We start from the raw sequence: 22,495 nt of genomic DNA, 5'->3' as shown, positions 1-22,495 counted from the left end.
ATGAGAAGGAGTCCTTAAGTTTAATGAACTGCCAAATAGGTTTGTGGCACCAAAATGCTGACAATTTCTGCTGTAGAAATGTAAGAGTGCAGTAATTACTGACTTTTCTAAAAGCAGTTGCTTCTTTGTAGATAAGGTTTCTAAGGCCTGTCTTCACTCAGTATACTTACAAAGTAAGTAAATATAAATATGCTTCAGTGGACAATGTGTATGTTTATCTGCTAAATATATATCATCATAAATAAATAGAAATTAATCGTGTTTATGTATACCTGTATGTTTATATATACCCAATAAGGAAACTCCAATATTTATGGTGTGATTTGCATCACCCATAAAGACACATGGAAGCTTTAAGTCCTTAAAAAATCTTATTATAGTGACCATACACACGGTCATTTCAAAAGCATTAAATCTTAAGTCTACAATATATTACTCCAAGCTCAAGTACTGTCCTTTTCACAGGCTACTCAGAAAGAGATTGAGAAACAGAAGGTTCACCTAAAGAGTGTCACAGAGCTTGGAGAGGCCTTGAAAACGGTTTTGGGCAAGAAGGAGGCCTTGGTGGAAGATAAACTGAGTCTTCTGAATAGTAACTGGATAGCTGTCACTTCCCGAGCAGAAGAGTGGTTAAACCTTTTGCTGGTAAGAGGCCAGAGGATTTTCAAGCCCTCTGCATTGTGAGAAGGAAATTACATGTGATTTGAATAATAATATTTGTGTCTGTAAATTCCTCAGCTCCACGAAAATGGTGGCTCTTAATTCAACATCTGCAACTCTGTTTTAATATCTTTCCATGTCTGTGCCGTATTTTGTATGGAGACCACATTTAAGTGTATTTTGAATGATACTGCTTTTTTGTGTCTTTTAATATTGTAGAAAGTAGGACAACTCTTTGAAGAATATTGTCTAATCAATAATATGTCATGGTATGTCTCTTTAACATTAAGGAATACCAGAAACACATGGAAAACTTTGACCAGAATGTGGATTACATCACAAACTGGATCATTCAGGCTGATGCACTTTTGGATGAATCTGAGAAAAAGAAACCTCAGCAAAAAGAAGACATACTTAAGGTAGCAAATAAAATATTATGAAAAGTAATTTTCTAATTGCACAATTATGTCGCTCATCAAGGACTTCTTAATAAGAGTGAAAAAAATCTTCCTTCCTTCCTTTCTGCCTTTGTACTTTCCTTCCCTCCCTACTTCCTTAATTCCAATGGGAGTTAATAACTTTGAAGACTTTTGTAATCTGGATATCTCCGTATCCACCTCTCAGCTCATTACGCACAATTTAAACTCTGATGACAAAGGGATGCCGGGATTTATTTTGGTGTCATGTTGCCAACTCCTGCCCATTTTACTCGTCGTAGTAAATATCTCACGTTCTTATATCTCACACAAGGATCCATTTTCCAGTATCATCCACAGCCCACTCTGAGGAAAACCTGAAATCCAATCATCTGGGCATTTTGCGTATGCAATCCAAATCTTAGTAATTAGTAACAATATTGAGCTTATATAAAACTGGATGCTTTTTATTTTTCGCTATATGTAAAGTAAACATGGCTTTGTGTTCTCTCTTTGTGTAGTAGAACCAATTATTAGGACATCCTAAGTCATCTTTCTCAAAGGCAACTTAATTTTTACTTTTTAAAGATGGTGGCTATAAAAGGATATGAGAGGTATAATGTGTGAATTTCTCTTGTTGATGCTATATTATCTCTCTTCAATAACATCTTAAATAGGAAGACTTGAAATTTAACAAATTCCATTTGAATTAATGAGTCCTTATTCTTTTTTGCTGAAAAAAAATTGTATTTAATTAGTGGGTTATTACTTAAGGAGCACCCAAAAACTGTAGTCTCTGTGTGTACAATTCATTCATTTCTTTTTTATGAAGTGCCTATTTTCCAAAGATTACAATTCATTTTTAATGAAAAACTGTTGATATGTTTCAGCCTATCCCCAAAACAAATTACTCTCCTTTGTGTACCTTACTTTGCTCTCTCTTGTCCTTTGATGTGTAGCTAGGGACTGCCATCTTGAGGTGGCATTTCCTTCAAGGCCTTTGGAATAATGGGAGCTGAGTTGTTTCACTTAGAGTCTCTCTGACCTCTCGAGCCAGGCAAAACCTTCGTCAGTCCCTCTGTCTTTGACACTGAATTCTTATCTGTTGGAAAGTCCATTTTTTCCCCATGACACCTAGGAAGGAAAAGAAAATTGTTCCTCAGCTGCCTTTCTTCCCGAGCATACGTTAAGGTTACCCCACAGCGAGGTAACTGAGTCAAGTGAAGATAAAATAAGACTAAAGAAAAAATATTACAGTCGACACGGGCAACAAAGGGTAGCCAAGAAAACATCCCTCGCGCCTCCTGAGACTAAGTAAACACTTTACATAAACATAGATCACACTTAGACCAGGACTGTGGCCAATATTGCCGAGATCACACACATTTCCCACTCTACTCCTCTCTTTTATGGAAGTTGACTTCGTTCCTCCCTCTCAACTCCTCTGCATGTGCTCATTCTTTCCTTCTCTTTCTCGCTCTCTTGCTGTCTCTCAACTTCCACTTAATTACTAACTTCAAGCCCTGTCTCTTGCTCACGGAATATAGCGTTTAAAGGCTGAAATGAATGACATGCGCCCAAAGGTGGATTCCACGCGAGACCAAGCAGCAAACCTGATGGCAAACCGCGGCGACCACTGCAGGAAAGTAGTAGAGCCCAAAATCTCAGAGCTCAACCATCGATTTGCAGCCATTTCTCACAGAATTAAGACTGGAAAGGTAGGAAGATCTGCTCCAAGGTGGAAACTAGTGATAAATGATCTCTTGCGAAGGTTGCGCAGTACTCTGAAGGGGGCGGGCGACCCCCACGGCAAGGTTTTCAAAACGAAAATGAAGGCCAAAATGTATTTAAGGAAATTTTACCCCTGAATCCCATGGGAGAACAATCTCTCCCCACTCCCCCCCACCAGTCTCTCTGTCTCCCTCTCTCTGTCATTTTTCTTTACATGCCACAGCTATTCTAGAACTGCATCCTGTACTGGTTTACATATGTACTTTCAGGGGTAACCTACAGCAAAGTAACAAATAGCATGCTGCAGGCCAACAACGACAAACAAAAGCACAAAAGACATCCATCTAAGGAAAGCACTGCTGACTTCTTATGCCAAATATAATATTGCTTGTGTGTAATATGGATCACATATCAAAAATGGGGCCTTGTACATCTCCTGCATGATCTAGGGTGTTTGTATTCTCTTTATTGGTTGTGCACATGTGTGTATGTATGTGTATTTAACTTGCTCTTGCTAATTGCCGATACGTACTGTGACAAAATCCACTAGGCTATAATAACATGCTCGAGCCATAAAAACAAATAATTGCAAAGCTTATATAACCTAATTTTGTAATTTTATATGTCTGTTTATATTGATTCTATTTAATGAAGAACCAGGGGATATGGAATTTTGCATGATAATCCTTTATATTTGTGTAACATTTAATGAAGACGAAAATCTTATCTAATAGGTTGCTTGCAACAATATATAAAAATAGAAATCCAGCTCTTTTGGGTGAGTGTCAAATTGCAAGGAACTACCCCAAATTTTCTAAGAGGTCATTTGACGCATTTTTCGATATACATGATATGCTTTAAAACACAAAAATGTATGTAAAATAAATATGTGTATTTACATATACAGATAATTGCTATAAATAATCTTAAATGAGAAAAACATTCTTGAAATACTTGTGAGACGATATGATGTGATATGTCAGGTAAGTGCTGATTCCTGGAACAATAGGAGAATATGTTTGAAAATCGTTTTGATAAATATGGACACCCATAATAGCATGATTTACAATTGCTGCATTTTCTAAGGCATTCCAATGTATCATTGCCACATGTGCTAGTACATATTTAAAAGAGTCTCTAAAATATATGGTAACGTGGTATGAATTTCAAATACTTTACATGCATGAAACACAGTTACCCTCCAAAGCTCGCCTTCCCAAGGCAAAAAAGTATTAGCTTACCTTAATTCATTGCTGCTTCTTTGCAATGTTTAAGTTAACTAGTTAGTGATACTCATTTATGTGCTATTTTATGGAAACTGTCCTCACCTGGAAAATATCTAAAAGGCTCCGAAATTCTATTTTCAGAGCATATAATTGTTTTTGGAAGAATGTATTCTGATACTTAAGACAATTGGTTTTACCTGTAGAGATTATCATCTGAGTATGTAATATCTAAACAACCAAAGGCTCTTTCAGTCATCTTAAAAAATGGATGCTAATCCTTCGTTACTAGGTTTTATTTTCTTCCTGTTATACATATCACTAAGCTGCAGAATATTTAAGAGAAAACATGGCATTATCTTCTTGACCTTTTCAATAGCAGATTGAGACAAGTTATGTCACAAGATTGTTACTCGTAGATGCTGAGAAATGAGAATTCGACCTGCGTGATAGAAGCTGACAGACTTAGCATGGCCAAGAGAAGTTTGTGAATTTTCATTCTATATTCTGTACAGCTTTGTCACTTACTTCCATAAAGAGAGCCACTTGATGCACTTCTTTTTTTTCTCCTTCCTGAAGAACAGCGTAAAAGAGATTTTAAATCAGTATTTTCGATGATAGATTAATTAACAAGAGAATCACATTGTCACTTTTCAAAGTACTCCTTTTTCTCTACATTAATAAAGATGACTGGATGCAGGGCTTTGAAAGAGAATTATGCCCTATCATCATGCTGAAACCAAAACTTGGAGGTAGAGCTTATCTAACATTTTGCTGATACATTCATTGCACTGTGCTAGTGAGTGTGGAAATATGCAAGGGTACAAAAAATACTTGTCAAAAATAGGTTGACAAACACAAGCTTAAATAGTTTTTACAACCATATGTGCTTAACGCTCGTACATCCTTATGAAGATATTCAGTTAGTGAGGTAATTCCAGCAGGCACATAGTATGATATTAAGACCATTGGACGTGAAAGACTGAATTCCCAGCCCAACTTTGTCAGCATTAGGCAGAACATATGATTTCCCTGCAATTCCGTTTTAGTGTTTGTAAGATAAAGGAGTTAAACCAGATTAGTAATTCTTAAAAAGAAAGCATCCCACCCTCCCAGCCCCCAAGGGTTATTATTTAGAACAGAATGTATAAACTAGATAACAGGAGAGTTCCTGGATGGGTGGATTTCTGTCCTTGTATCTTTCTCCTTCCTGTGATAAGATTTAAGTGGTGCAAGTTATGTCCATAGAACGTGGTGTAAAATTTCTGGGTCAGATTAGTTAACATGAGGGGTAATTAGTTAGATTAGCTCTGAAGAGTTCTAAAATTTGACAGTCCAGTGATCTTTTGTTGATGCAATAAGGAATTTAAAATAACGACCTGTATGCGTGTTTGCTTATGGAGTAGGGTGATTCTGGAAGTGCTGGAATTCTCTGAGGTGACCTTTGATCTCAAAATTAAGCTCCTAGTACAGTAGGGCTTATGCAAGGTAAGATTGGGTTGGAGTATTGCCCTTCTTATGGTTGAGTTACACTTAGAAGAATAACTTGGGAGAAAATCTACAATGATAAAATTAATTAAAGTAGGTTGGAAATGTATATGGGTAGAAAAGTGACTCAGTAGAAGAACTAACTTCAGGATTCTTTTAAAGGTCACCTAGAAAGGGCAGTTGAACAGAGCTAAATTTTATCCTGAAAACTCGCTGACAATCCCTGGGTTCATTGTTTGGTGAAGAATACGAAGTTTGTATCTCTTGCAGTGATTTTTCATGACAAGAAATTACGAAATCTGGAGATGAGTGAGCATTGAGGTCCTCAGTTTAGATTAATTGAGAACTTAACTCATCAGATGCAGCTCTCCGCAGTGGTAACTTTTAGCCATTAACGAGAAACAGCATGGTGCAAGGAAGAAATTCTTACCTTCAGGCCACAAAACTTGTTGGGGATGTGATCATATATATGACCCTTTACCTCTCAGAGCCATGTTTTTATCTAGAAAAGTCGTAAGCTGATATTTGTCTTATTTTAACCTCACAACTGTGGTAAATATCAAATGGCCTAGGATACGGAAAAGCATGCATTAAAAAAAAAAAACACGTATAGATGCAAAATGAAAAAATAATTAATAGCAATAATGATTTCCATCATATTATATGTTAGCTTTGAAGAGCCAAATTTTGAGAGCTGAGAGAGAAAGTGATGGGAAAAAGAAATGGAGAAATGGCTGCTTTTCTTTCGGGTCACTGCTGGAATGGGCTGAGATCAAGAAGACTTCTTTGCTATTTCCATTGTAAGGGCCAGCCTTACATATTATCAAGTGGACCATTATAGGAAATGCTGGGAAATTCTGCTTGTCCCAAATAGGACCTTTAAAATACATTATACCTCTTCCCATTTCCTTGAGGTTTATCAGTAGTATCTGATTGCTTTGAAAAAGCTTAATCCTCATAATCTGTTTGAAATCACTTTGAGAAAATGGCTCTTTTATTGGGGATGGTCAGAATTATCAAAATAAATCAGTGGTAACTTCCTAACCATGAGTAAAGTTGATGGAATCAGTGGGGAAAGACAACATGTCACATCTCTTTTTGTTTTAGGGAATCTGAACATGGTGGCTTAGCACGGTGATGGTGAGGAAGATATTATCAGGAAAAGAAGATGGCAGGAAACAGATGCATAGAGGGCAGAAATAAACTGAGTCCTTAATCCTTTTCCTTACGGCGTCTCTGCCCCTCTCCATGTTGGGAGAAGCCAAGTTGGAGATGGGAGTCCCCATTTTGGGAGAGATGATAGTTGAGGTAGATCTTAAGGGATTAATGAAGAAACTGTTGGGAAAAGGGACCAATATGATTGATCTCTCACCAACCTTGTAGTATTTCAGATCACGATGTTTGGTTCTGTGGTCCCTGTATTGCTAGGTAAGATGTGATGGATTCAAGGAGCTTACCGTTTAATGACGGAACAAGTCATGTTTGTGGATATTGGTCCAAGAATGAGTGTATGCTAAGTGAATTTAGCCATTCTAGCGACATGGAGGAGGTAACAATTCAGGATAAACCGATGAAAAAGCCCAAGAGTGTATGGAGTGTTCGGTGGACAGTACATTCAGTTTACTTACAAAATGCAGAGCATGGAGCATGAAGCTTAGTTGTGGATGATAACACTGTAAAGGATGATTAGACACAGCGTGGAGAGATCATGACACACAGACTAATAGTTTATGCTTAATTCAAAAGGCAGTGAGGAGTTCTTAATGGGTTCTTTTTACGTGCCCTGTTGAAAGATTAGTGCAACAGTGGTTGTGAAGAGAATGCATCTGAATAAATTACAGGAAGTAGGGAATCACAGTAGTCTAGGTGAGAAACAGTGAGTATCTCAAATAAAGGGATATCTGTGGGAAGGCAAAGGAAGTGACAATCTAGAGCAGTGACTTTCAAACCTTTGTGTACTTGGAGGAATTGTTAAAACACAGATTTCTGTCTATCCCCCCTGCCCACCTCCCATGGAGATTATGATTCAGTATTCCCTAATATTTGCATGTCTAAGAAGTTTTTAGGTGACACTGATGCTAATGATTTGGGGACTCAGTTTGAGAACCACTCGTGTAAAGACGCTGAGAACTAACCTAGACATAAATTATTACGTGAGGACCAAAAAGATGGTGAGTTGAAAAGTGACTCAGGTTTCAAGACTCACTGAGTATAAAAGTCTGCATGTGAGTTTCAAGAAAAAAATATGCATCAAAATACTTAGTTTCAAAGTAACATTGTCTAAAGAGATTTTGTCTAACTGTGGCCTATTAGTATAGGCAATTACTTGGTTACAAAATATTATGAAACTTACACATATAATTTGCCTATGTAAATTGTCTTCATTCCTATGGAGCTGAAATTTTGAATTATTGGCCCTGCAATTGGTACTAACCAAAAGAAAAGTGAACTTATTTACTATGTCCTCAATTCTTTTTTTAAGATTTATGTGCCATTAGATATGTGATACCATATATTCTTTAATTTCCATAATGGACTTTAAAATTGCTTTTAAAATTCACGTAGCAGTTTCCCTAGAAGTATTTATTGTAATTGTAACATGAGATTCGGACAATCTGGCATCATATATGTAAATATTCATAATTTTATTGCTATAATAATTATAGTGTCAAGTTTTTGACCTCCAGTCAGTGTTAACAGATACAAAAATAATCGTTCTTTAGACCAGAGGCTTGCAGATAAATATACATGGCTCTGAGAGAGCCAGTGAGTTTCCCGTTTAATATAGAATATAACACACACATACACACGCACACACACGCGCACACACACACACACACACACAACCACATGGTTGGGTCTAATCTCTCTTAAATAGTGGCTTTATATGTGAAAAGTAATGTGTAAATACTTGAATGATAGTTTAGACAGGTATTTTGGCTTTCCTAAACATCAGTTGGAAATAAAGAATACCACTTATAAACGTGATCTAGAATGTCAGAATAAGATTTATTGGTTTTGAAATTTTTAACTAAAACCCAATTTTCAGCAGTCAGCTTTATCAATACAAATATATTTATCTTTTTCCCCTTTGTAATGTGTTTCTAATTTAACGCCTCTTCTGACAGAAGAGAATGTAGTCCATTAACTGGTACAGTTATTCTTGTTTGTATATGTGTGTGTGTGTGTGTATGTATGTAGATATACATACATGGGTATGTACACATGTACATACACATACACATTTTACATACACACTTTTTAGTGAAATTTTCTACAAAGAAATTATAGCAGAAAGCATAGATAAAAACTTTGGTAAAGATCTATAGGTATCGCATAATTTGTAGAATACCAAATACGTACCAATTACAGTTGAAATCCTCAGGTAATATGAGCAGTTTAATACCCAAACTATGTAATACTATACCTGCTAATTGTATTTCACTGAAATAAATAAGAAATTAACCTAGCAACAGAATTCCTATATTAACAACTTCTTTTTCACGTTTGTAATTTGCTATCCTTTTATAAGGTTAATTCTGTTAAAAATCTGATAACAAATCTTTTTTTATAATCAGTTAAAATGGTTTCCAAGTAGATGTTTATTGAGTTTGCCGAGCAGTGTCATTTGCTAGAACTATAACTGGGTCTTATTAGTGTGACATTTAAAATGCTTAAAGCTATTTGGTGATTCCTGATTGGGATCCCTTAAGAAAGACAGTTATTTCTCTGATCAGTCAACACATGCAAAAGTAATCTTTCCTCAGACCAGGGACTTTCAGATACTTACAGGTGCCCCGAGAGCCAGTGAGTTGCGTAAGTTCTTACAGTTAGCCTGGTTAGAAAAATGTCAGATCCTGGTTCATTGCTTGGTCCACTCCCACATGCTGCCCCTCAGCATACTTTATTACCTGTGTTTATATCATTAGGTATTTATTGTTGCTAGATTATACATTAATATAAACCTGTCCAACTTCACTTAAAAAAAAACCCATGATTTCAGTGCACTTTTTTGTATTAAAAACAAAAAGAATTGAACAAAAAAGAGAGAAGTGAGAGAGGAGGGGAGAAAGGGCAAGGGAAAAGAAGAAAAAAAGAGAAAACACACAGTTGTCCAAAGTGTTGTATTTTTGCTTTTAATTCGCTTGTCTCCCTCATGTATTTTTACAGTATGATCCTTTTTTTCTCTTATTTCAGTTGCTACTACTAAACTCATTTAATCATGACGTAGAGAAATATATTTCCAGTTATATTTAACAATAAGTAGGTAGTGGGCTGGTTCTTGAACCACGAGTATATCTTAACCAGTCAGTATCTTTTGTATCTAATCTGAAAAGTATGACCATGAGATTAATCTCATCAATTCAAAAACCAGTGTACTGGGTAGTGCCCTTTAAATAACTCATAAATTTGGGAACTTACCACATTTTCACATCTTTATCTTTGAAGCATCAAAGATAAACCACTAACTTACCTAATTATTAAAAGAATCCAACTAGTATAATGTCACTATTCTGAGTCAATTTGGCTTTATTTTTTAAATTTACTTTCTTATGTTTTTTGGAATTTGCTTTTATGAAGTTAAAATAAGTGAATGAATAAAGCTATAAACTAGTTTACCCGGTTATCTTTATTCTGGGTAGGTCTTTTTAATACACTTATTTCTCTTTCTGGGTTTTTTTTCCCCTCTCCAGATATTTTGATTGGAAAATAACTCTTCATATCATATCCTCAGTATGTCTTTTCTGTATTGCAGGATGTTACTGGTCCTTGAAAATTTATTCATTTTGGTTTCCATGAATTATTTTATTTTTTATACCGATATTGTAATTATAAATAAACTTTCAAAGCTGCAGAATGGAAGGAAGAGACTAACTTGAGCCATTTTAAACAAATCTGTAGCACTTGGATTATTTATTTTCAATTTAGTTATTAGTGTAATTTGAATGTAGTGGCCATTTATCCTGATTATCGAGATTACATGGCCCACATTAACAAATGTTTACTTTGCTGTCTGTGTAAACACAGTCATTATGTTAGTGTATCTTTGCACGTGAGAAGAAATATTTAACTAAAAGTAAGGTTAAATTTTAAAAATTACAAAGTGCATCTGAGTAATTTGAATGCTTCCAATTTACAATGAATCAATTTGTAATTGATTTTGCTTTTTTCAGTCTGTTATTGTTTGTTAACTTGTTATATAAGTCACCTTTAATGCTAAGAATTTAACAAAGCCTTAAATTTCATTAATCCTAAATCGTACAGCAAAGCACAACTAATAGCTGTTAAGCAATCTGAAACATTAAAAATCAAGGAAAACAAAGCGTTGTCTTTCTCAGTTTCTCTGTCTCTTCTTTCTTTTGTGTCCGTTTATCTGTTTATTAACCCTCCTCATGTATTACTTTATTTGTATTTTGTATGACTATCCAGTCAATGTTAAAGCTCTTAAGATGGGAAGGTAAGTAAAAAACGAAGTTGTGGGACACCTATGCCTGGTGTATGGTATATGCTCTCCCCTATGATATTATGATCTTTGTTTGATTATTTTCTATGTATTCTAAAACCTATCTTGTGTGCATTGTCTAACATTGTGTGATTTAATTGTGATTCTAGTTCTGTGGTCATATATTTTCTTTAAATTCAATAGAAGTAATTTATGCAATAATTATGATTTATCCACCATTGTTTTCAATTTCTTTAAATAATTTATCATAATTCTCAATCTAAAAGGCAAACACTAGATACTTTATATGTTTTAAGCTTTGCTGACTCAAGAGGGAGCTATTAAATTTTGGGTGCTTGCTTATTATGCGTTTCTTTTATAAAGTTTTATAAGAATTCTAAATTACAAAGGCAAGAAAGACCAAGGAATGACATGTAAAGCTTTAATTGGTCAGGGAAGTGCCTTCCATATTCAAATTGTGATGACCTAATGGTAACCAGTGAAGTCTTAAGGAAGCATTTAAATTTTTCTAAGTCCTTGTATCTGAATGAAGAGTAATAATCACGTGCATGTCAAATGGCTGGTCTGATCATGCCAATAGTACAGCATGACAAAATAATTGGGTTGAGTATCTATGGTTATTTTGGTTACAAAATTGGTCACTGGTTACTTCAGTTAATATATTGGATGCTTTAAAACTAGTTGTTGATATAGTAAGTACCTCATCTGTACGAAAAAAAGGAGTTCTATTTGCTACAGAAAATAGAGCATATATACCCTAAACTTCAAGGATCAAATACCTACTGGTGAGACCAAGCATAAACTCTTAAAAGCCATATAACATGATATTGAACATGTAAGAGACACTGCAGTACAATGTACATTAAATGAGGAATGGAAACTGCTGATCGAACATGTGGAACCCATTCCCATAAATTTTCCTATCCCCAGAAGGATTCGGCAAAATTCCTCTCAAAACATATTTGAATGTAAGTGAATGAGAGGGATATCATAAAAATTACCTGTATCCACTAAAATTTACTAAATAAAACATCAGCAGCTTGACTAACACTAGTAAGACATTACTCTTATGATGTATTTCAAACTAATAACCATTCTTTTCAAAAGTCATGGTTATAATAATTATTATTGATCTGTACTGTCTAAAAAAAGTAGCCACGAACCACATATGGCTATTATATGAAATGTGGCTATTACAAATTAAGAAGTGCTGGAAGTGTAAAATACGCAGTAGGTTTTGAAGTCTTAATATGAAAAAGTCAATGTAAAATCTCTTCTATTTCATGTCGATTATAGGTTTATATGATATTTTGGATATATCAGGTAAATAAAGTATAATTAATTTGATCCTTTTCTTTTTACTTTTTAGTATGGCATCTAAAACATTTAAAATTACATATCCGAGTTGCATTCTGTTGCTCTTTAGCTGCATTGCTCCAGATAAACAAAACCTTTTGAATTCAGAGGACAGAATTTACTATAAGTTGATAAAATTTTAGGGAAATATTTATGTGAGAAGTGTCTTATTGCTAACATAGGCCCTAATATGTCAGCATCCTGCTTCTGCTTGTGTATTTTCAGCAAGGAGAAACTCACTACTTTACAATTAGTGCTCTTAAAAATAATAATAATTAAAAAAAAACACATTGATAGCACTAATCAGCTGTTCCTGTATTCAACTAAAATTCAGGCTCCGAGTAACTTTTACCCATAGATTCAAGTTACTCACTTTGGAGCCACACAGAATAATTCAAATCCTTACTCTGTATAGTGACCTTTTTTAACAAAAGCAAGGCAGTCTTTGATCAGGAAATCTGGACCCCACATGTACTACTAATAAAAATCTGACTTTGCATTATCTTGTTTTATTAATTAATCATGTTGTAGTAGTGTTTCCTAAAAGCTATTTGTATCTACTTACCGCATTTTTGTAGTTGGTGGTAACATTGTTGCTAGCATTTGGCCAATCAGGTCCTTTCGATTTTATACAATAGAAATTGTGTTATTTAAAATTCTAGATCGTTCAGGAGTTCCATGAAATGTTGATTCTATTATCCCATGATTAGTCCTTCATTTACTTAGTTTCTCAGGAAATATTCATTTGTGAGTGGCTACTTTGTACACGGAATGACTCCATGTTGAACAAGACAGCAAATCCTTTATCTTCATGGGGTGTTCATGGAATTCATTCCTCTCTCTGCATGGTTTTGTTTTGTTTTGTTTTGTTTTGTTTTGTTTTGTTTTGTTTTTACATACTTTTTATGTCTCCAAACAATTCCTGATGAAAATACTGCATGGGGCAGAACAAATACAAAGCCCTTTGGCATCCTCCTTGAAACTACCCTCTGTGTTGATACAGATTAATTAATCAGCAAGTTTTGTTGTTCAAAATGCTACATTGCCAAACTGAGTCTCAGTTTCTCCATGTCCATCATCAAAATTTAATGACTTTGTCAAATACCTTGGCAAAGTAGAAATGCTAATGCAATAAGCATTTATTTTATTCTTCATAAACCATATGTTTTCAAAAGAATATCTTTTAATGAAGTCATGGATGGGTACAGTTTTGAGAGGCAACATTAAGAGTCAATATTTATTGAGTGTTTATCATATGTCATATGGATACATAGGATTTAGGGAGAAAATAGTAACCGATATGAACGGAGCATTTATTGTATCTCAGGCAACATTCTAATTTATTTGATTCTCATAACACCCCTGTAAGGTAGATATTCTTCTTATCTTCACGCTACAATAGAGTAACTGGACTCAAAGAGGACAAATAACTTGTGCAAGATCCCCCAGCTACTAAATGGTGGCATCCCAATTCAGTCTAGGTGTTCTCATTCAGGAGCTTGGGCTCTTCGCCAAAGATTAAAAACATTCTAAAGGCCAAGGTGGGAGGTAATACACAGAGTTCACCAATAGGCTTGTAAGAAAGGTTGATACTGGGAATGCTTAAATAAGGCTAGAAAGGTCCTTGGGACAATGTTAGGGGAAGCCTTGACTATAATGTTGGAGTTCAGGCTTTATTCTACTTGTACTTTTTAAATAGAAAAATAGGTTAATGAAAGCCGTGTTTTTGTAGCATACTGACCTGATCGCAGTGCACAGGATGGAACTGGTGACATGAGAAGGAGATTATACCCCTATAAGGAGGTTGTTGCCTTAATTCCTGTGTGAGGACTAGGAGATATGGTATCTCTGGGAATAGAAAGCAAGTAGATCATGGTGAATGAGTTCACAATGATTTTACTAGAGTGAAGTGTTGAAAAATAACATGACTCACATTTTAAGCTTGGATGAGTGAGAAAAGTAGTCTTCTATTTACAGAACTAGGGAAGTTGGTGTTGCAAGCAGCTTGGGGGAAAGATAATGAGCTCCTTTCTAGATATGTTGAACTTGAAGTGAGGTATCAGCTGGCTCTAGGAGAGTCTGTATTAAAATTCAGAAGTGAAGCACCAGCTAAAGATGAATATTTGGGAGGTGTTATGAAAGTTACAGTTAAATTTTGGAAGATAATACAATGCATTTAGTCAAGCAGTATTGCGAAAGAGGCATAGAGACCTGAATGTGAAGCCTTTGAAATTACCATCGGTATTGGATTATATGGAGATAGAGTGAGCTAGATAGGAAGCGTACAAAGAGGTAGAACAGATAAATCTGCCGGCAAATGGACCCATTTTATTTTGACACCCAAGCACTCAATAAAAGTTTTTGTAAATAGTACCTATCATTTTATTTTCACAAAATTATGTGGAACAATGAAGTCGTTCTAATTAAAAATTAGCAAATGCGAACAATTCAGTGACACAGAATAGTATCACATTAAGATTGTTTCGTCTTGATGCTAAAGCTTTTTTTTTTTTTTTTTTGCTTTTACCACACTTTGAGCAATATGTTTTTAAAGCGTAGAAGTATGTTGATAATACAGAGATGGAAACATCCCTTAAATATGTGTACGATACTATCATTCTCTACTGGTTCAGGAACCTTTTATGACTTTTCACATTGTGGATGTTCATTAGGATTTAAAAGCAATATTGAAAATGAGTCACTTTTCAAAAGAGCCCATAAATCCTTTCTGGTGTGTGTAAAAGTGCCCGGAAGATAACTGTATACTCATGTTGTATGTGGCAGCCGTGTTCTGGTGAACGGCATTTGATTCTTCACTTCTTCATTAGTAACTATACCTTTAGATACTTGGTTTTTCCTTGAACACTTATCTTTGTTGTCCTCTAGGAGATGCCATTTAATAAAGAGTAAGACTATGGCTGGGAATGTGATGGGGAGCAGTAGATGGGGACCACACTTGATACATGCAGTCATCCAGGCATAAGACACTGAGGGTCGTTCCTGAGTTGGTTTTACAAGTTGGGAAATGGGTGGCTCTGTAAGCAAATAAGATTTCTCTATGTCATCTGTGAATTTTCAGAAGCTATGAGGGAGAAAAAATTTCTTAGTGTGTTACTGTGAAGAAATTGAATACAGGGTAAAGATCAATAGAATGCATATTTTCTTAACTGTTGGAACTTTGATAATTAAATCTTGCCTACTCTTTCGAATATATATTTGATTTACAATGTAGTTTTATTCATCGCTCTTCAAGTGGTTTCCTTAGAGAAAAAGGTTTTCAAGTTTTTTGAGACTATGGTCATTATGAATTTCAAACTCAAAGAAACTGTGATGTTTGTAAGGTTGGAAAACATACATTCAGATTTTTATGTGAAATGTTCTGGGTTCATTCATTTGAATTTTTTTGTGTGTGCTACCAAAGAAAGCATTCCTAAGGCAAGCTCCTGGCATTGTTTGTCTTATGAGAGTGTGCCTGTCATATTTTCCATGCTAAAAATGTCATTTAAAATATTGGGGCAGATGGCTGTGTAGTTTTCTGAGGACAAGGAGACAATTCTGCATTTCTACCTGAGGTTACTGTTACTTGATGTATGAGGCGAATTTCTGAGAAGACATATTTACACAAATGGTATTTATATCAGAATATTTTAAATAAGATCAAATTCAACTTTAGAATATTAACAATTAGCTCAGTCGACTATATGGAAATTGGCTTTGTTGAAAAAACAAAATAACGAATTGCATTATCTTGCATGTATGTTGAGCTCTGATAATGTTACGTGTTTGCCTTTATTTGCATCCTCAGGTACTTTCCCAGTTGTATTTCAAAGCTTTCATAAAATATAATGTGGAAACATAATGCATGTCATTATTTTAGCAACAGGAGGTTGAACAAATGTAATTTTGGGGGTTTATGTTTCTAATAAAAAGTAATTTTGATTTAAATTAGCACTATCTTTTTTTTTAGGCCTCCATTCCTTTGAAGGAATTGGAGCAGTTTAACTCAGATATACAAAAATTGCTTGAACCACTGGAGGCTGAAATTCAGCAGGGGGTGAATCTGAAAGAGGAAGACTTCAATAAAGATATGGTAAATTGGTTGTGATAAAAGTGTGAATGAACTAGGAGTGAAAATGAATAAATAGTTGGAAAGAAATTAGATAACTCAAGTCTCCAACTCGATTCTCAGTGCATACCTTGCCCATTTTGTGATTCTAATGATTTATTACAAATGCAAAGTATTCTTGTTGAACCTTTATTATGAATGCCAAATTACTATGGTATGGTCACATAGGAGCACTTGCAGATCCTAATAAACAGTTCAGCAGTTTTGTTTTGACCTGTGCAATTTTCAAACTCAGAGGACAGAATGTAATGGGGGGAAAAGAGTTAAATCAAAAGATTAACTGGACATTTAATAAGAAACTCAGCCATTGAGGATGGCTGATGTTTTGTGTCAGTCATGATTTTTGGTAATTTAATGTTTGTGTCAGAGAAGAGGTATTACAAACAATATAAAAAATATTTACTAAAGTTTACTACAAACTAGTTTTGCCAAAAAGTCAATTAAATAGTACATTAGATGTCTAAAATATGTATGAATTCATGCTGCTTATTTCATGGGAGTAAGGGAATATAACCATGTGGGCTCTTCCCAAACTCATAACATTCTCCTTTCAACCCTGATTAATTTCAAAATATCTGTTACATTTCTCTCTGGCTTGAATAGTTCTGCATCACATCCCTTTTTCCTGACTTATTTCTCCTTCCACATCCTTTTCACAATTTCCTTTTCCCTCTTCCACAGCCATCACCAATGTGGCATTCTTAACCTTTACATATGTCATGCTCGAGATTTCTCAGACACACATCAATGCTAGGAACTTCTCAGCCATGCTTTAAAATGACATTACAAGGCAGTATATAAATTTTAGATTGTAGGTATGGGAAGCAATAGGAAAACTATTTCCACTAATCTTAGTTCTCAGTGGTAACAATTCTGAGTTCCTGGAGCTGCCCGAAATCAGTCCGTTCTCCCCATGTATGGGGTTTGGTGGCCTTGCCAACTCAGCTCATGGAAAGAAAGTCAAGAAGAGGTTTTCCAAGATGCTGAGTTACACCTACCTCTCCTTCATGTCAAAGAAGAAACCCAAGGGTCCCGAGGTGAAAAAGAACACTGCTTACCTCTTGGGCTGTTCACAGACTCTGCCCTATAGCCGTCACCTGGCATGGGGAAAGAAATGAAGTGGGATTTTTGTTACTGGTTTTTTGGTTTTTGTCCTCAGCCTTAGGAAATGTCGCAGACTTTTTAAAATAAGGAAGGTCTTTCACAAATTATAAACGTATCTCTATGTTATATTTTGTTAAACTAGTAACTGACACATCTCAGATAAAAATGATGTTCCTCTGAAAAAATAATTCTTCAGTTGTGTATAGTGGTTTAAATATGCGTTGCAGATGTAAATAGGTACCTCTGAGTACTATGAATGATTACACGCAAATACACATACATGTGACTTTTTAAAAAATTGTCTAATAGTTGTTATCTTAGCTCATCAGACTACCTTGAGGGCCATGCAAGGTGAACCTCTGCAAAAGAAAGTTTTCATATACTGAGTTCAAAGAAAGATAGGACACCAGAGATGGAAAATCACCTGGTCACATGTGCTGTCCTGTTAAACTGGCACTTATTCAAATAATTTTATTTCAAAGTAAATAAAATAAAAATATTATTCTTGGAGTTTAAAAAACTAAATGCATTCTGAACATTGTAAAAATAATTTCCCTAACCTACATTTTAATACTTATTTGATTAGAGTTTTTAAAAACAACACACATTAATGATACATTTGTAGAAATCATTTGCAATATTGACAGCAATCTAGCACATCATTTTTTACTAACGCCCTTATATTTGTCGTAAATTTGGACATATAGGTTATTTAAAATAGATGATTAGCTAGAAATTAGTGTACATTTAAAACAAAACACATTCACTTAGGAGTGAGTGTGGTAAAATTTTAAAAATAGTTGCCGTCTCACACTCACACATCCACATCCAATATTCCTGCATGGGCTGATTAATATTATAAATGACAAGTTTACTTCACTACTCCAAACTTGTTTAATTTCTAGATATGCCCTAAGAAATCAAAGCCACTTGATGACTTGTGTGAAACGATGAAATAAGTTACAACCTGATCTTCCTACACGTGCCCCCGGTCAAGTGTGGTCCTTTTGAACTAGATGGGAGGAAACTTCCTCCTTTTAAGAGCTACAGTAAACCACTTAAAAGAAAAAAAAAAAAAAAAAAAAAAACTATGAGCACAATATCTTAGAATAATAGTCCTGAAAGTTTAAAATTGGAATTTTTTGTGTGTGTTTCAGTAACATGTCTTATTATCTCTGTTAACGATGTACAGCTTTTTAAAAACCAAAATGAAGACTGTACTTGTTGTTTTTAATCAGAGTGAAGACAATGAGGGTACTGTAAAAGAATTGTTGCAAAGAGGAGACAACTTACAACAAAGAATCACAGATGAGAGAAAGCGAGAGGAAATAAAGATAAAACAGCAGCTGTTACAGACAAAACATAATGCTCTCAAGGTATTAGAGCTAAAATTATAATATACCTTGCCTGTGGGTTTTTTTTTCTTTCATGTGTAGGGTAAATTATATTGTGCATCAATAAAATCTGCTTAAGAATCTTAGTCCCCAGAGATACTTTTTTTTTTCCTGTTTCAGTGTGTGTGCTTTATTTAACATTTTTGAGTGGTGTCTTTGATTTTGAAAGATGTATTACTTAAAAATTTGTGGGTTTTTTGCTTAGATTTTTCTGGGTAATGATTGAAAAAATATTAACATGCTTCAGTCACAGTGTTTATACATTTAATTTTCTAATACAGTTTTTTTATGATATTTTTACGTCTGTCTTGCAAAATCTGGTTAACTGCCAGAATAACCAATTTATATTTTTTCAGGTTTTCTGCTTCCTATAGTTTACTGATTTTACTTAAAGTAGGTCCAGTCTTTTGGTAACCTAATATGCATTTAGTAAGGCCTGGAATTCTACTTAATTTTTTTCAATTAACTTCATTTTGCCTTTAAGAGAGTCGCTCTTTGCAACTGACTAAGCATCTACAGAGTCTAATTTCACTTATATAGGAATCCTCAAAAAGAATCTTAATGTCCTTGAAGAAAAACTGGCCCTCTCATATTAACCAGTGGTAGGGGATAGCTTCAACCCCCATGTGATTCACATGGCTTTGTGCAGAAAGGAGAGAATAGGGTTGTTGTTTTTTTTTTTTTTTCTATAATAATAATTAGGAAGTTCTTAACATGAGACTGGACATGTGAAGAGTTTTGTGAAATAACCTTTTATTTTTTTAATGTGCTTTTCAATATTCCGTATTGGCATGCATGGCTGATTTTCTAATACTGTTAATTGCCAAGCTTTTCATTGTAAATCACTCGTATAGAGCTATGTAGCTATGTGGGTAGATCCACCTACTAGGTGGATGGAGTCTGCTTTCACTATGCAAATAAGAGCGTAAAACCTTTCCCCATATAGTCAGACAACCAAATAAACACTGCTGAGAATGTAATTACACAATATTGTGCCTGCAAGGAATCCACAAGGAAAGTCTAATTGGCCAGCAGGTGTTCTGAAGGTAACTGCTGATACATACAGTAAATAGAAAAGGCCTCTTCCTTGAGGGAGTGCAAGAGCAAGCCATAATGTGCTCAGAAAAATCAGAAAGCTGTGTAATTCACACACTTCCAACTGTGACCAAGCTTTCAGAAGCATCTACACTGGTCATATGATGATACGTGTCCTACTGAACAGCAGTGTTTAATGGTTATCTGGCATATCTCTAAAGAGATCTATATAATGTCTCTAAATATCTTTACACATTACACAGCACCTTGTGCTTAGGGAATGAGAGGAGTTTCAGATTTTATGACCACAAGCCCTTTCTCTTGGCCAAGATTTGAGTCGTGTCACGAAGAAGACATGGCTCAGCTCTCGTTCGCGTGGCTGTATCTTGGTACCTTTGAAAAAAGCAGCATTCCATCTGGCTCATCCCAGGCATTTATTACCTCCACAGGAGGTTTAGAAATTCAACTAAAAATGTAAACGGCAGTAAATTTTACATCCTCAGTTTTAAACCAAATGGAGAACGAAATTTAGATCACTCTTGCAAATAAATATTAAAAGCAGTTTTGAAAATGTATTCCACCTGCCAAACTACTCTACACCATCAAATTCAGAAACTATATTATCCTTCCAAAGGGCTCCAGTTCTAGTCCTTATGAAATACTTCAAAGAAGGTCAGAACGTTCCAAAGCAATGAATATTTCAGCAATTCTTTGATATTCATTATTTTCTTTTGCTCCAGTTAAATCTGTACATGAAACCCTAATTGCTACTGTTCTGAAGAAATGAAAGCTGTATTCTGAGCTCTTATGTTCCCTTGTGTTACCATATAATGGCATTATAACAAATTCTATTGATCGGGGAAGACATTGGGCGAGCTTGTAAGGAACAAGATGATTAATTTCCCCCCTTTGTTGATTTATTAAGCAGTTGCCCTTATTTATCTCATCTGGTTGATTGGAAGCCATGCACTTTCCCTTTTCTTTTTTAACTAATTCATCATTTTGCATTTGGAACATGAGTTGATATAATAAAAAAAGTTGGCCATGCAAGCCTCAAAAGAGAAAGCATTTTTGTAATAGTTGTCATTTTCATGTACACTCACAGATATATCTTTCACACTTCTCTCTATCTATATATATATATATATATATAGAGAGAGAGAGGGAGAGCTCAAAGCAATTTACATGATAACTCAGATGATTTTATATTTCTAATCACAAAATATCCATGGCCTATGAAACTTTTTGCAGGGGTTTCTAAAACTGTGAATGTAGTTGCTTGGCTATGTAAACTTAAACTTTTATTGACGAACCCGGGGCTGAAGATCTAAATTTTAGATTTTTTATCTGTTTTAAAAGTCAAATGTAAACTCATTAAATGGGCGCAAATATCTAGTTAATTCATTTGTATTCATATACTAAACTGTTTCACATAGACTACATGATAATATAGTTGACTCATTTACTCAATTCAATATGAGATTTCTCAACAAATTTGAACATGCCAGGAGACAATACTTTATGTGGGTTGTCCAGTTTTCTTAGCTTTGTCTTAGTAGGTCCTGCCACACGAATACCTCATTTAATCATCTATTTGTATATTTAGCATTTAAATGTGAATTTAAGTAAAGCTGTACAAGAAGATGAGGGATTCAGTATTTTTAAATAACTGCAGCCAGAAGTGTCCTATACATATATATTGATATTGTAATAATATCTGCACCATGAACAGGATTTGAGGTCTCAAAGAAGAAAAAAGGCTCTAGAAATTTCTCACCAGTGGTATCAGTACAAGAGGCAGGCTGATGATCTCCTGAAATGCTTGGATGACATTGAAAAAAAATTAGCCAGCCTACCTGAACCCAGAGATGAAAGGAAAATTAAGGTAATGTTGTTTTAGAATGTCAATACTAGATTTTATTGCTACAGTTTAATTTCTTTACCTTAACATGGGTGGATGATATTTGAAATTGTTGCTGTTTCCTCTTTTAGCGTGCTCTCTGATTTGCTGCGTTTCCTCGTATTGTGTGTTGTTTTAGTAAATGTGCTGTATTAAGTGTTTTTCAATTGACCTATTGTTGAATGAATAAAATGTTTTATTTTTAGACAATGTAAAATGAGTTAAGAAATGTCGTATGTTTCCTGGTAAAATTGTAATTGACTCTGTGTATCTTTGTTCCAGATGAACAAATGACTTATCGGTATATGGACGGCTTCTTTCTCATGTTAGCACATTCATTTCATCAGAGCATCTTCACACATCAGTGTCAAATCTCTGTAGATTTATTTGCATATTGTCTGAAGATGTTTTTTTTTTCCTGTTATTATTTTACACTTTTTATTTTGCTTCACTCTCTGTTGAGTTCCTCAAAACTTTTAAAAAAGAAAATAAATAGCCACTCGCCCTCTAAATTATATTCTATGTGGATGGTCCCTAATCAGTAATGAGTAGTCACTTCAGTTTGGGTCAACCCCCAAAACACTAGAGGAATTGAGAA

At 34.8% G+C, this 22,495-nt stretch overlaps 1 protein-coding gene across 1 annotated transcript in view; it reads left to right on the top strand.

Moving 5' to 3' along the window:
• DMD (dystrophin) overlaps positions 1-22,495 on the top strand; it is a 1,998,908-nt gene that overhangs the window by 805,437 nt on the left and 1,170,976 nt on the right. The window contains exons 35-40 of the mRNA XM_049644567.1: positions 466-645; positions 951-1,079; positions 2,624-2,794; positions 16,306-16,428; positions 18,807-18,944; positions 21,730-21,882. Coding sequence (XP_049500524.1) covers positions 466-645; positions 951-1,079; positions 2,624-2,794; positions 16,306-16,428; positions 18,807-18,944; positions 21,730-21,882 — 894 coding nt within the window. The remainder of the gene's footprint in view (positions 1-465; positions 646-950; positions 1,080-2,623; positions 2,795-16,305; positions 16,429-18,806; positions 18,945-21,729; positions 21,883-22,495) is intronic.

The sequence above is a fragment of the Panthera uncia genome, chromosome X (genome assembly GCF_023721935.1).
Source record: "Panthera uncia isolate 11264 chromosome X, Puncia_PCG_1.0, whole genome shotgun sequence".
Classification (NCBI taxonomy): Eukaryota; Metazoa; Chordata; class Mammalia; order Carnivora; family Felidae; genus Panthera; species Panthera uncia.
The sequence above is the reverse complement of the archived record's forward strand: the minus strand, read 5'-3'. Positions and strand labels throughout refer to the sequence as shown.